The 13,625-nt window shown below is 39.1% G+C and overlaps 1 protein-coding gene across 1 annotated transcript in view; it reads left to right on the top strand.

The window, feature by feature from the left end:
* Positions 1 to 13,625, top strand: part of UNC5D (unc-5 netrin receptor D) — a 726,013-nt gene that overhangs the window by 645,074 nt on the left and 67,314 nt on the right. The window contains exon 9 of the mRNA XM_087938913.1: positions 3,874 to 4,251. Coding sequence (XP_087795039.1) covers positions 3,874 to 4,251 — 378 coding nt within the window. The remainder of the gene's footprint in view (positions 1 to 3,873; positions 4,252 to 13,625) is intronic.

The following is a 13,625-nucleotide window of genomic DNA, read 5'->3' as shown; positions in this document are numbered from 1 at the left end:
CTCATTTTAATTTCCATGGTGATTGGGGGGAGGGAAGTCCTACATTAGTTCTGAGAGTTTAATGAGGCAGCTATATAATGACTAAATCTACTGAATATTTCATCTATACAGTGATTCACATACATATTCTCATACAGTACACATATGAGAAACTGGTTGTTCTGTAGGGAACTGTAGGAAAAGAAGAGGCAGAACCTAGCATCATTACATGTCCACAAAGGCTCCATATGTAATCCCCCTTTAATTTAATTCCATTAACTCTTATCTAACACTAATTTAGTGTTGCCCGTTAGTTGTCCAGATTCTTGTGTATAGGTTTGAACAATAAATCTATTACTTACATGTGATCCTGATTCTTCCCATCTGACAAGAACTATCCTACAGAAGATGAAGTGGTATGGTTCAAAATTGTTCCAGAAAGAAAGACCAAAAACTATAGGTTTACATTACAAACCAGACATCAAGAAGAGTGTCCTAATGATACAAGCTATTTCACAATGGAAGAGGAAGTGGTGAACCTTCCTTTGTTGGAGATGTTTAAACCGAAGCCATTTAAACATCTCCAAGCTGATGAGCATCAGTTAAGGATGTTGTGGTAGTGGATTCCTATCATGGGTGGGGGATTGGATTTCATGATTTTCACAGTGCCTTTCAACTAGGGGTGGGATTCTACAGATAAAAGATAACAGATAATCAGAGTTGGAAGGGACCTTGTAGGTCATCTAGTCCAACCCCCCACCCAAGCGGGAGACCCTACACCATTTCTGACAAATGGCAGTCCAATCTCTTCTTGAAAGTCTCAAGTGATGGCGCTCCCACAACTTCCAAGGGCAAGCTATTCCATTGGTTGATTGTTCTCACTGACAGAAAGTTTCTCCTTATTTCCAGGTTAAATCTCTCCTTGTTCGGTTTCCATCCATTACTCCTTGTCTGGCCTACAGGCACTTTAGAAAATAGCTTGACCCTTTCCTCCCTGTGGCAGCCCCTCAAATATTGGAAGACCTCTATCATGTCTCCCCTGGTCCTTCTCTTTACTAGACTAGCCAGGTTCGCATCTATTCACTAGAACCGGTTGCTAACTGGCCTAATCCTGTAAGGAAGGCAGGAAGGAAATATTCTGGTGTTGCTTACAGAAACTGTCTCTCCGTTAACCCTTATTACATTCTTGGCAGGACTAGACTTCCTGTCTCAGGAACTTCTTTGGAGTTTTTTCTCCTTCTTTGGAGCTTTTTTCCCCTCCTTTGCTGGTACTTTGCTTGTGTGGAGTGACCATCCAAAGTTACAATGGCACTGAAAAAAGTGACTTATGACCATTTTTCACACTTACGACTATTGCAGCATCCCCACAGTCATGAGAGGCCAGGCGAGGAGATGTGTGCCTCGATGTGAGTGATGTTGAGTTGGCCACGCCCAGCCAGTCACATTACCACCTAAGCCACACCCACCTACTAAGCCACACCCACAGAACCAGTTGTTAAAAAATTGAATCCCACCCCTGCTTTCAACCCTTTCAATCTATGATTGAGGGTAAGAACCTGGGAGAAATCAGCGGTCTTAGAAATCTAGGCCTCCAATTTGCTCAATAGTCACTGAGCCAAAGAGTTCCCATAATGAGATTTCTGGTTATTTCTCCCAGCATGTAACAAAACACCCACACACCAAGAGAGAGAGAATGATTCAAGAGTAAACTAAAAAGAAAAAGAAGAAAACAATCTACTTTTATAGGAATTCAAATTACATGGTAACAGCACATTGTGGATGGAAAGCTGCAAAAAATATCTATGTAATATGCTCTTATGTATACATACTTATAATAATAAGTCATCTGTTCGCATGTGTTCCTTATACATGCTGAGAAAATCACTGAAGCACAAAAATGTTTGGGCAAGGATGTCAAGCTGCTGAGAAAACATTAACAAAATAACTTCAACATTTCAACATATGTAGAAAATGTTCCCACATACTGTCATATATAAATAGATATAAATTACTAAAAATATTGTTTAATGCTTATAGGAAAATAATCATTGACTGAACTCTACCCAGATAGGTTTAGAAATTGGTTTTTTGGAAGAGGGTTTTTTTTAAAGGAGATTACTTAGAGACTGTTTGTACCCCTGGAAAGGGTTAGAGATCTGATCCTACTCACTCACCTACTGTACTTTTTCCTCCTAATTCTACCCATTCATTTGGATGCCTTTCTCTTCTGGTGTCTGCAGTGGAATAATAAAAGGTCTGTGAATTACTTACTGACAATAACTGCAGCTCTATTAGAACATTTTCTAATGCTACTGATTTTTCATTAGATGCTTCTTAATGCCACTGTTTTGTCTCCTAGATGTCCCCAAATTTGGAAGTTCAAAAGAGCCCAGAAACTCTAAAGTTCAAAGAATGTTATGGGGAGAACAGGAAGAAGAAAGGTCTCTCTTTTCCTCAGTTGCACAAGTCTCAGCATAGTCAGGAAAATTGAGCAAAACAGATTACTTAGTTTGGAATAAAGAGAGTGGAACATTTTTCTTGGCTTAGTTTAAAATCAAAATTGAAGAAGAGCAGCCAGACCAATGTGTTAATTTTGTTTGTGCTTATAGTATGTCTATTTTTTAAACAAACATTATGAACAGATGTCAACAGCTTGTTCTGCTCTGAATTAAATATGAAGTAAAATAAGACAGATACTTTGCTCGCTGGCAAAATTGCAATTCTTTGTTTCCATAGTAGAAAAATGTGTGTAGCTGAGGGTTGAATTGTTTATTTTGGTTGTCCTCTGTGCTTACTTTTTTCCTGAATATCTTTCATTACCACTCTAGGTAACATCAGAGCATGGAGGAGTAGGGTTTCTTGACTGTTTACATGTGGTAGATTGTCTTATCAGCCTTGATTATTTTTTCCCTTGGTTGTTTTTTGGATGGGATATGGTTTCATCTTTATTCTTGTTTATCTGGAGCTATTTTCTGCTTTTCGGGTGTTAGTTAACAGAGGCATAATGAGGAAGGGTATATTTAGGTCTGTTTGCCTCTTTCTTTCACCTTTGGTTGCTTCTCTTATTGAATAGTGTGTAGATGAAGCTTAACTCAATGCACCTATAAATGGATAATTAACTCAATCATACCTCTAGGACTTTTCCTGTATTTTTGAATCTCAATAATAGAGATAACTGATGATAAAGCTACTGGTTCAAGTTGTTTTCCTGCAATGCTAGGTAACACTATCAATCTACATGTAAGCCCCATAGGTAGACCCGACCAAGAAATCATCACCAAGGAAAATCTAAAATATTTTTATACACATTGGCTGTAATAACAGAATTTTGCAAACCTGATTGTGTTGTAACATCTTCTTTTACTCTAGGTGAATGAAGGAGGTTCTGTCTGAGCCACTTAGAAGATTATCTCAATATTCTGGACTTAGACAAAATGTTTTACCTCTTGTTTACAGAGCTTGTGTACCTCCCTCAAAGTCAACTTCCTTAATCTCTATAGCAAGGGAGACTTCATCTACTGGTAGTTTATTCATAATAGCTTGCTCTGTCAGTAAACCTTACACTCTCATGCACTCATGTCCTGGTCATGAAACATTGGCAGGAAAATATCCAAGCTCAGTGAATTTATTTAAATCTGGCTTGGTCTAAGATATCTACCATTTCCCAACTGAAACTGTGATTGACTCAGGCATAAATTTTCCTCCTGATAATTAGTTTTCTGTTTGGGAAAAAAAAACATTTACTTGTAATTTATTACAAAAAAAATTCTATTTAAAATCTAATGTAATGTTGCTCAAGGTTTGCAATCTGAATGTAGAATTAAGTATGCAGATAATGCTTAGAGTTCTATATAGCAATGGTAACTGATTGCTTGACCAATTTCCTTCTATCAGGTAACTCCTTGCTTTTGAACTCATCCATGCAGCCTGACCTGACGGTCAGTAGAACCTACAGTGGACCCATATGCCTTCAAGATCCCATTGATAAGGAGCTGATGACAGAATCCTCCCTCTTCAACCCTTTGTCTGATATCAAAGTCAAAGTTCAAAGTTCATTTATGGTGTCGTTGGGTGTGACAGAACATTCAGAGTATCACAGGAAAACTCATTCTGGGACATTTCCACATGACAACAACAAAACCTTCAATCCTGTGCATGCAAAGAACAAAACGGCCTACATCCAGAACCTCTCATCATTTTCAAAGCAAAATGAGATGAGAGCTACCAGTGTATTTGATCATTTGGGAGGGCGTTTAGGAGTCCCCAACACAGGTAGGTTTCTGTGAAATCTGCAAACATTTGGAAATGCAGGCATAATTGGATTTTCCCCCTTGAGTTTATGTAAAATATGCAGTAATAATAAATTCTTCTATTAGTTTTCTCTGAGAGGAACGTGATGTGTGAACTTTTGCATATAGAGAAGTAACTGTGACTAGCTGACAATTCAGTAAAGCTGTTTTAATCCTCCCACTGCAGCTGTGAGATTTTTTCTTTACTTCCTAAACAGAAGCACAATATTTTTCTTCCTCTTTGATAGGGAGTAAAATAATTTCTTAAAAGTGTTGGACCTGCCACAACTTAAACCTCTAAATAAAAATGACCCTTGGCTCCATTAATTGAGAAAGGTATAGTTTATTAGAGGTCAAGTGCATTGCAAAGCCAGAACTGAAAATCATGCACAAAAAACCCTTCTACTTTTCCCTCCCTTAACTGTCTCTCATTGCCCACCCCAGTGTAACCAATCAGGTTCAGGCAAGATGTTTTCATAACGGTCAGTCCAAGCGCAGTATGGTATTCAGCCCCCTCCTTCTTCCAACTGGGTGACCTTGAGGCAGCATCTTGAAAAGGTACAACACTTACTTTCATTTTCCCAAGCACTCTTCCCTTCTTTCCCCCTCCCCACAATTCATGGCAGTCTGTCATGTCACTTCATAGCAGCGAAGCACAAGCAAGCATAAGGTGGCAGCTGACAAAAAGTTTGTAGAAGGGGAAAAGAGAGGGCTCCTTAGCTTGGAAGTGGTTGAGTGGTCTCTGTTTTTGAGTTTCTTCCAGTTCTTTGAACGAGTGGTCATACGACCAATCAACCCTGCATAGTCACCTGGGAAGGTACTCTAATAATTATTATGGGGCACATAATTATCCAAAGATGGAAGAAACTGCAAGATGGAGAGAATCTCTATTCCAGAATCTCTGTTCCTTGGAAGTGGTTGAGTGGTCTCTGTTTTTGAGTTTCTTCCAGTTCTTTGAACGAGTGGTCATACGACCAATCAACCCTGCATAGTCACCTGGGAAGGTAACTCTAATAATTATTATGGGGCACATAATTATCCAAAGATGGAAGAAACTGCAAGATGGAGAGAATCTCTGTTCACAGGCAAGTGAGTACATAAAATAAATTTAAACAGCATCTTCAAGACAGATCTCCTTAGCCATCACTCAAGGAAGGCAATCTCTCCTATAGTGTGAGATTTTCCATTTCAAATAACTGCTATTTAATTTACTCCCCATCTTTTCCTGCACATACTTTCATGAATGGAGTAAATTGAATGGTCAATTTGGCACATCAATACCTTAACAATTAACAGAATAGTTTTTTAATATGGTAAGTAAGCTTGTTATCTAACTTTCACTCAGTTCAATGGATGAGCTCATTCCATTTGCCATTCTGTAAAAGAAGAAATGAGGTAATACATTCTCTCCACCCCCAGGTTTTTTATCACCACCCTGCTGAATCCAAAGGATTTTATTTTATTTTATTTTGCATTCCAACTGTTGCAAACCATAAGCTTCTTTGAAGCTTCTCCCCCAAAAGGCATTATGAAAATAGCTATTCCTCTCTTCTTTATTATACTCAAATTCTTAAGGTTTATTCTCCTATAAAATAAAATTTTGTTCTTTCTTACCTTATTCTTGTGATGCATCTGTTGCATGTTCTTTGGAAAGTGCATTTTTTCAAAAGCTTCACTCAATGAAATGATCATACTACTGTCCTTTAGGTTCCCCAAACATATCTCACTAGCATTCTGTAGCCTTCAGGGCTTACTTGCTTTCTAATATGATGAGGCCCACAAAAAGAATCCTAATACGATAGGAATTCAGGGTAGCAGTTGCAGGAGGGGAGATGTAGTAATCTATACAAAAATCAGGAGTTTGATAGCACCTTTTCATATGTATTAATTGGAGGAGATGCTACTAGACTCATTCTGGTTCAGGCCACTGGAGAGAGACCATACCATGAAACCAAAGTACATGCAATCACCTCAGAGCCATTGAATCATTAAAAGGACCCTCACCTCCAATTTCATTGAAAAATATTTGCAGACTTTATGGATTCTGCCTCATTCCATGTGGGCATAACAGTCGAAGAATAATAATAGCAAAACAGGTCTAATAATCATGAAAGATGTCAAATCCTTGCACAAATGACTATTATAAAAAATGATAAGAGTAACACAAATATTGATGACAGTTCCTAAGTGAATTGCATTCTGAACAACTCCATTTTTAAGGTTCTTGTGAAGGTTGGGAGCGATGGAACCATCTAGATTTCTAACTGAATGCTGTTCCAGAAAGTTGATGCCTACGAAACAAGATTGTCTTACATTCAAAGGAAAGTTTTTCTTTGAAGCAAATTCCCCAAGCAACTTCTTTTCTGTCAGATTGAATGAAATTACCAAGGAAAACATGCCAAAAGAAACGTTTGATGTAATGTCAGTTCATGGTGCTCTACTTTGCCCAAAGAAAATGATATATGTAAAAGAGGTAGAGGAGGACTGAGAAGATTTACTAGCCACATCCCTTCTTATTTCTACCATTTTTCAAGTATTACAAAGGCAGTAGCATCAGGACCCATGTGATTTCAAATTCTGTGTGATAAAAGTTTCTGGATCACATAGGGAGCTTGTACTGAGCATTTAGTTGGGCCCTCCTACTGTCTATCTATGGGAGGCAAATGGCCAGATAGGTGCAGCTTGTGAAGATTTCTGGCTGCTGTTTTATGTTGTGAAATAACATTAATTTTAAAATAGGCTGTTCTTTGTCGTATTAAGTTTATTTATTTCTTTTTTTAAACCATGGGGTAGCAGATGTCTCTCTTTCTTTCCTCATCAAAGCTAACTATTTAAATAACATGTCAAAAATGGGAAACAGCAATTAAGTGAGATACTTGCCATGCTCTATGAAATGAAAGTCTTTTGTCCTGTCGACGGCACATTTTCATTATTATTTTTTTGTTTTACTTGGGTGTATCCCTGTGAGTAAAAAAGGCCATTCAAAATTGCTGTTCAGTGCTGCTGGCAATTCTTCTATGGGTAGTCATTTATGCCCATTAAATTACTGACAAGGGTCCCTTGTCCTGTAATACAGTATTTTGCTCTGGAATTTATTCTAGCTACAAAAATTATAGCATGGAGAAATTCCTGATTGCCTTCTAAAAGAGAGATGGACCTTTATAGATTCTGTGGGTTATACATTGATCCAGGTTCTTGAAGGCTATGCATATAGCTTTAAAGGGATGAAGACCAACCAAGATTCACTTTTAGATTCCAAATGGCAAGATTTTATTGAATAAAAGTATGCAGGTGTCTGTTTCTGTGTATCTGTGCATACATAGATTCAGGCACAAAATCCACTGAATGTTCACATCAACGCAAAGGCACCTGACTTGATTCAACAGATGGATTTCCAGTGGAAGAGTCAAACATTCAAGCAGAAAGCTCACACATCTCAACTTATTATACCTGCCTCTAGGGAAGTCCTGAAGACCGATCAAAAAGTCAAAGTAGTAGCTATGATAGCGGGATGCTCCTAAAAGCCAGACTGAGCTTTAAACTCACTTTTACAATGAAATTACTTTCACTTTGATTTTTTTTAAAATCATATCCTGCATACAGTGTTCCCCTACTTCTGAAGAAATGGTTCAAAATTCTGTCCTGACTATATGTTTTTTTGTAGATTAGTACATCTAGGAATGGTAGTTGTTTGTTTCAATTTCCATGGTGAACTTGATTTTGGGATGTGTGCTGTTTAGGTGTGTTAGGAAATTGTTTAGGTTTTCTTTTCCATGGGGCCAAATCACAAATGTGTCATCAATGTATCTTAACCATAGTTTGGGTTTGTGGGTGGCATTAGCTAGGGCTCTGGATTCAAATTCTTCCATGAACAGGTTTGCAATGACGGGTGACAGTGGTGATCCCATAGGGGTTCCTTCAATTTGCTTGTATCTTTGTCCTTTGTATATGAAATATGTGTTGGTTAAGCAGTGTTCTGTTAGTTCCATGAGGTGTTTAGCTGGTTGGTATTTATTTTTGATGATTTCAAGAGTTTCTTCTATCGGGACTTGAGTGAATAATGAAACCATGTCAAAACTTACAAGCAGATCTTCTTGTTCCATGTGTAGATCTTTGATCATTTCCAAGAAGTGGTATGAGATTTGTACATGTGAAGCTGCTGCTTCAGCATGGGGCTGTAGCTTCTTTGCTAAGTGTTCAGTTAGATTTTGTAGTGGTGCTCCTCTGGAGCTGACTATGGGTCTGAGAGGTATGCCTTCTTTGTGTATTTTTGGGAGGCCGTATAGTTTGGGGCATCTTGAAGACTATACATTGTGTGATGGGCTTGCAAGTTCTTTTGTTGTGGTATCCTGGGTCCTGCATTGTAATCTCCTGGGTCATTTGTTTTTGATCTCTTTTCCATTAGCCTCCTGTGTAGAAGGCTAATGGAAATACCACAACAAAAGAACTCGCAAGCCCATCACACAACCCATTACCCAAGCCATTAAAACACGAGAGGCAAATGGAAAAAAGATCACTACAAAACAAATGACCCAGGAGATTACAGCACAAGATCCAGGATATCTCCACAACAAAACTCACAAGGCCATCACACAGCCCATTATACCAACATCAACTCCATCAACCAATCAAGAGGCAGCAGCGCAGCCAACCAGCCCAGCACACTAGCCCCCCCCCCCCACCAGTATTTATAGAGAGACGGCAGTTCTGATCACACACTGCTTGCACTGGCACAAAGCCGAAAGCTCCAGCCTGAGGATGGTGAGTGGGACCTCACTGAAACGTTGCCAAGATACTCTTAATCTTACACAGGAAAAGACCCGAACACAACTAGACCTACATATATATATGTATGTATGTGTGTGTGTGTGTGTGTGTGTGTGTGTGTGTGTGTGTTTTCTTAAGTTTTCACGGGTACTTATATGTATGGTATTCAGCTTTGTTCGGGTATTTTCCCACGTCATTATAGTTGTGCTTTTAAAGTTTTAAAGCTGAATACCATACATACACACACACACACACACACACACACACACATCTTATGTTTTCGTGGTTATTTATATGTATGGTATTTAGGTTTCTTCGGGTATTTTCCCACGTCTTAATATTATAGCTTTTATTATAGCGATGTTTTGTCAGAATCTCATCAGCTATCCTCAGGCTTGTGTACTGGGTTCTTTTTAATCTTGTGTGTCAGGCTTAGCAGCCATTTTTTGTTTGAATTTGGTGCTGGCTTTCTGCTTTTTTTGAATGGTTTTTTCTTCATCTTGATTGCTGGGAGTCTAGGTCTGTTTTTATTGGTCTTTGAGTTGCTGTGTTCTTGATTGGTTGGCAACATTGTGTTTTGTGCATTGGGGTTTCTTAGTGCAGCTTGGTTTCTTGTGAATGGCCGATAATTATTTATTATTATTTATTATTGTTTGAAGTCCAGCAAACATATATTCACTCATACAATAAACGCCATTGCAAAAACCAATCCCACCCATGAAAAACTTCGTTCAAGACCAGACTTTTCCATACTGCAAATAATCCACTCCCGCAAACTCCACACAAAACTAAAAAACATCTAGACAATGGAGAAAAGGACCTGTACATTGACTACCGAACATATATACATTGACTATCGAACATATAAACAATTGCATCAAAAGAAAGTCACACAACCTGCATCTCTGCATCCAACCCTACCTCATCCAATCCACCATCACTCAAAACTAGGAATGCACGCCCCTAACTACCTCTATTCCAACTACAACTGGCCTTAAATGCAAGCTACTCAATGCAGGAAGCCTTGAAAATAAATACCTGATTTCTCCTCTTACTAAATATGGCTAAATTCAACATCATATTTGTCTGTGAAACATGGCTCAACACATCTCTCCCTGACTCCATTACCACAGTAAGAGACTATCATGTTTACCGATCTAATCATGAAATCTGTAGAGGAGGTGGTGTTGCTATCTTCTATAAAAAGTCCCTACATCTAACAAACATCCAAATTACCCATGAGCTTGCTCTTCCTGAGACCATCATCTGTGAACTGTCCTTAAATATCCCATTTCAATTCTTACTATGTTACAGACCCCCTGATTATGACATCGAACATATAAACAAGTTAAATTCACTACTAACATGGGCAGCATCCTGCCCACACGCTTTCATCTTTCTTGGTGACCTCAATCTACATTATTAACTGGACTCTAAATGAATGTAAAACTGAACTCATACACACAACCTTCTAAAATGCTGTAACAAATCTGGGACTGGAACAACTAGTAACCAACAATACTAGACTTAACAACTGCCTTGATCTCATCTTCTGCAATAGTTTGAATTCAATTTATGGAATACAAATTAAAGAACCCTTTTCCAACAGTGACCACAACATGATTGACTTTTGTCTCAACATACGTCCACACAAAAATCATCTTAACAACGATCTCTCATCTCCTGATTGGCAACTTCTATTCACTAGATGCAATACTGTTGAACACCATGACAACATATTTTTACCCGAACTCAAAAGAATCACCAAACTATATGTACCAATAACACTCTCAAAACCAGAAGAAACAAACTAACCATAACAATAAGGAAGCTTCAATCCAAAAAGAAATCACTTTGGCAGAAAAACAAATCTGGTCATGTTGCCAACTTCAAAGCCGATACAAAAATTTATGCAACCAGATAACAACTGAATGCACCAATATCACGTTAAACAAGAGGAAAACCTTCTACGTACCAATTTCAGGTACAGTTTCTACAATTGTGTGAATAACAAATTAAAAGACTCAAGGTCTACCCCACCCCTGAAAGGACCTAATGGTAAAGACTGTAATGATGACACCATTAAAGCCAACCTCTTTAACACATTCTTTGGCTCAGTATTTGTAAACAGCAATGGATCATGCCCAGTATTTTCTAGTTGAACCACAGACAACTACAATGATCTAATACATATCGATTTTACCGAAAACAATGTTGAAAAAGCACTACACAATTTAAAAAAATCTCTACCTGTTGGACTGGATGGAATATGTGCCTACTTCTTTAAAAAGCTATCCACTGCCATAGCCGAACCTCTAAGCATAATCTTTGAAAAATCTTTCAGGACCAGCTCCTTGCCAAACCTATGGTCACATGCCACGGTCATCTCCATCTTCAAGAAAGGAGACTCCAGCCTAGTTGAAAATTATAGACCAATCTCTTTATGCTACGTCACCTGTAAAGTCATGGAATCAATTATTAATCAATCCATTATCCTCCACTTAGCAATAAACTACCTACTCTCTAACAATTTGGTTTCAGAAAAAAAACTATCCTGTAATCTGCAACTCTTACACTGCAAAAACATATAGACTACACAACTCTATCAGAGCAAAGCAATAGACACAATCTACATAGACCTCTGTAAAGCCTTTGATTCAGTGGTACACGACAAACTACTCCTAAAACCAAAATCTTATGGTATCTCTGGACACCTGCATAACTGGATAGAAGCATTCCTGTCAAACAGACAACAAATGGTCAAAATTGGGAGCATCCTATAAAATTCTGTACTTGACAACAGTGGTGTCCCCCAAGGCAGTGTTCTAGGACCAACTCTCTTCATACTCTACATAAATGACCTCTGTGATCATATCAAGAGCAACTGTGTTCTGTTCACTGATGATGTAAAGCTATTCAACACCACCAACAATACTACTACCCTTCAAAAAGACCTCGACTATGTATCAAAATGGTCAAACAAATGGCAACTTCAAATCTCAACAAATAAATGCTCTGTCTTACATTTTGGCAAAAAAATCAGAAAATAAAATACAAGCTTAATAGTCAAGACCTTGTTGATGATCCAAACTCTGTCAAGGATCTTGGAGTACTCATTTCTCATGATCTAAGTCAGTGGTTCCCAAACTTTTTCAGTCCACCACCCACTTGTTGCTACAAACTCATCCTCGTTGCCCCCCACCCAGGGGTGGGATTCAAATTTGTGGGCCTGGCCTAATTTGAGGGTGTGGCTTGCTTGTCACATGACTGGGTAGGCGTGGCTTGCTGGTCGTGTGACTGGGTGGGTGTGGTTTGCTGGTCATGTGACTGGCTGGTGTGGCTTGCGGGGGGGGCATGGCTTGCTGGTCACATGACCGGGTAGGTATAGTTTGGTGGTCATGTGACTGGATGGGCATGGCCAGGTGACTGGCAAACAAGTGGTCCTCACTTAATGGCCAGTTGTTTTGCAAGCATTCTAATTTTTGACTGGCCTCCCCAGAGATACTTGACCTGTTTTTGGAGTTTTGACAGCCATGCACACACATACACACACACTCCCTTCTAACCCTGCTGGAGCAGGTCATTGGACTAGAATTGGCAAAGCATCTCTGGTCAAATTCTAGTAGTGAATAAAATCTAATCAGAGATGCTTTGCCGATTCTTGCTGATTTGTTTTATTTGTATCTCTTTATTTTATGTTGAATTGCATTGACATGTGTCTCTTCTTGTGCACAACCCAGAAGCTTTTGTGATTCTTTGCAGCAAAAATTATTGATTTTTGGCTTTGCTCTACTTTTCAAACATGCCGCCACTGCCGCGTTCTAGGTGCCGGCCCCACAGGTCCACCCCATTGAGCCCACTGCACTGGAGGAACCTGCCCAAGCAAGTCAAGTCAATGGGGTGAGCCTGAAAGAGGGAAAGAGAGAGAGAGAGAAAAAGAGAGAGAGAAGGAAGAAAAGAAAGAGAACAGGGAAAGAAAGAAAAAGGGACAAAGAAAGAGGGGGGATAGAAGGAAGGGACAGAAAGAAAAAGAAATAAAGAAGGAGGAAGGGAGGAGAAAGATAATGAGATATCTATTCTAGTCCAATCACCTGCTCCAATAGGGTTAGAAGGGAGTGTGTATATGTGTGAGAGAGAAAGAGAGAAAGAGAAAGAGATAGATAGGTAGGCAGGCAGGCAGGCAGACCTTTTGGATGAATGTATGGATAGGTAGGTAGGTAGATAGATAGATAGACAGACAGGCAGGCAGGTAGGTAGATAAGTAGGTAGGTAGATCTATATTGGTAGGTAGGTAGATAGAAAGACATGCAGGCAGGCAGGTTGATAGGTAGGCAGGAAGGCAGACAGACAGACAGACAGACCATTTGGATGGATGGATGGATAGATAGACAGAAGGAAGGAAGGCAGGAAGGAAGGCAGGAAGGAAGGAAGGAAGGAAGGAAGGAAGGAAGGAAGGAAGGAAGGAAGGAAGGAAGGAAGGAAGGAAGGAAGTAATGCGACAACAGTGGCACTTTGGGAAAGTAGAGCAAAGCCAGAATGGGATTTGAAGTCCACACAAGTTGCCAAGGTTGAGAAACACCAGCTGAATAT

The sequence above is a fragment of the Pseudonaja textilis genome, chromosome 9 (genome assembly GCF_049901715.1).
Source record: "Pseudonaja textilis isolate UNSWEBS1 chromosome 9, rPseTex1.2, whole genome shotgun sequence".
NCBI classification, from domain to species: Eukaryota; Metazoa; Chordata; class Lepidosauria; order Squamata; family Elapidae; genus Pseudonaja; species Pseudonaja textilis.
The sequence above is the reverse complement of the archived record's forward strand: the minus strand, read 5'-3'. Positions and strand labels throughout refer to the sequence as shown.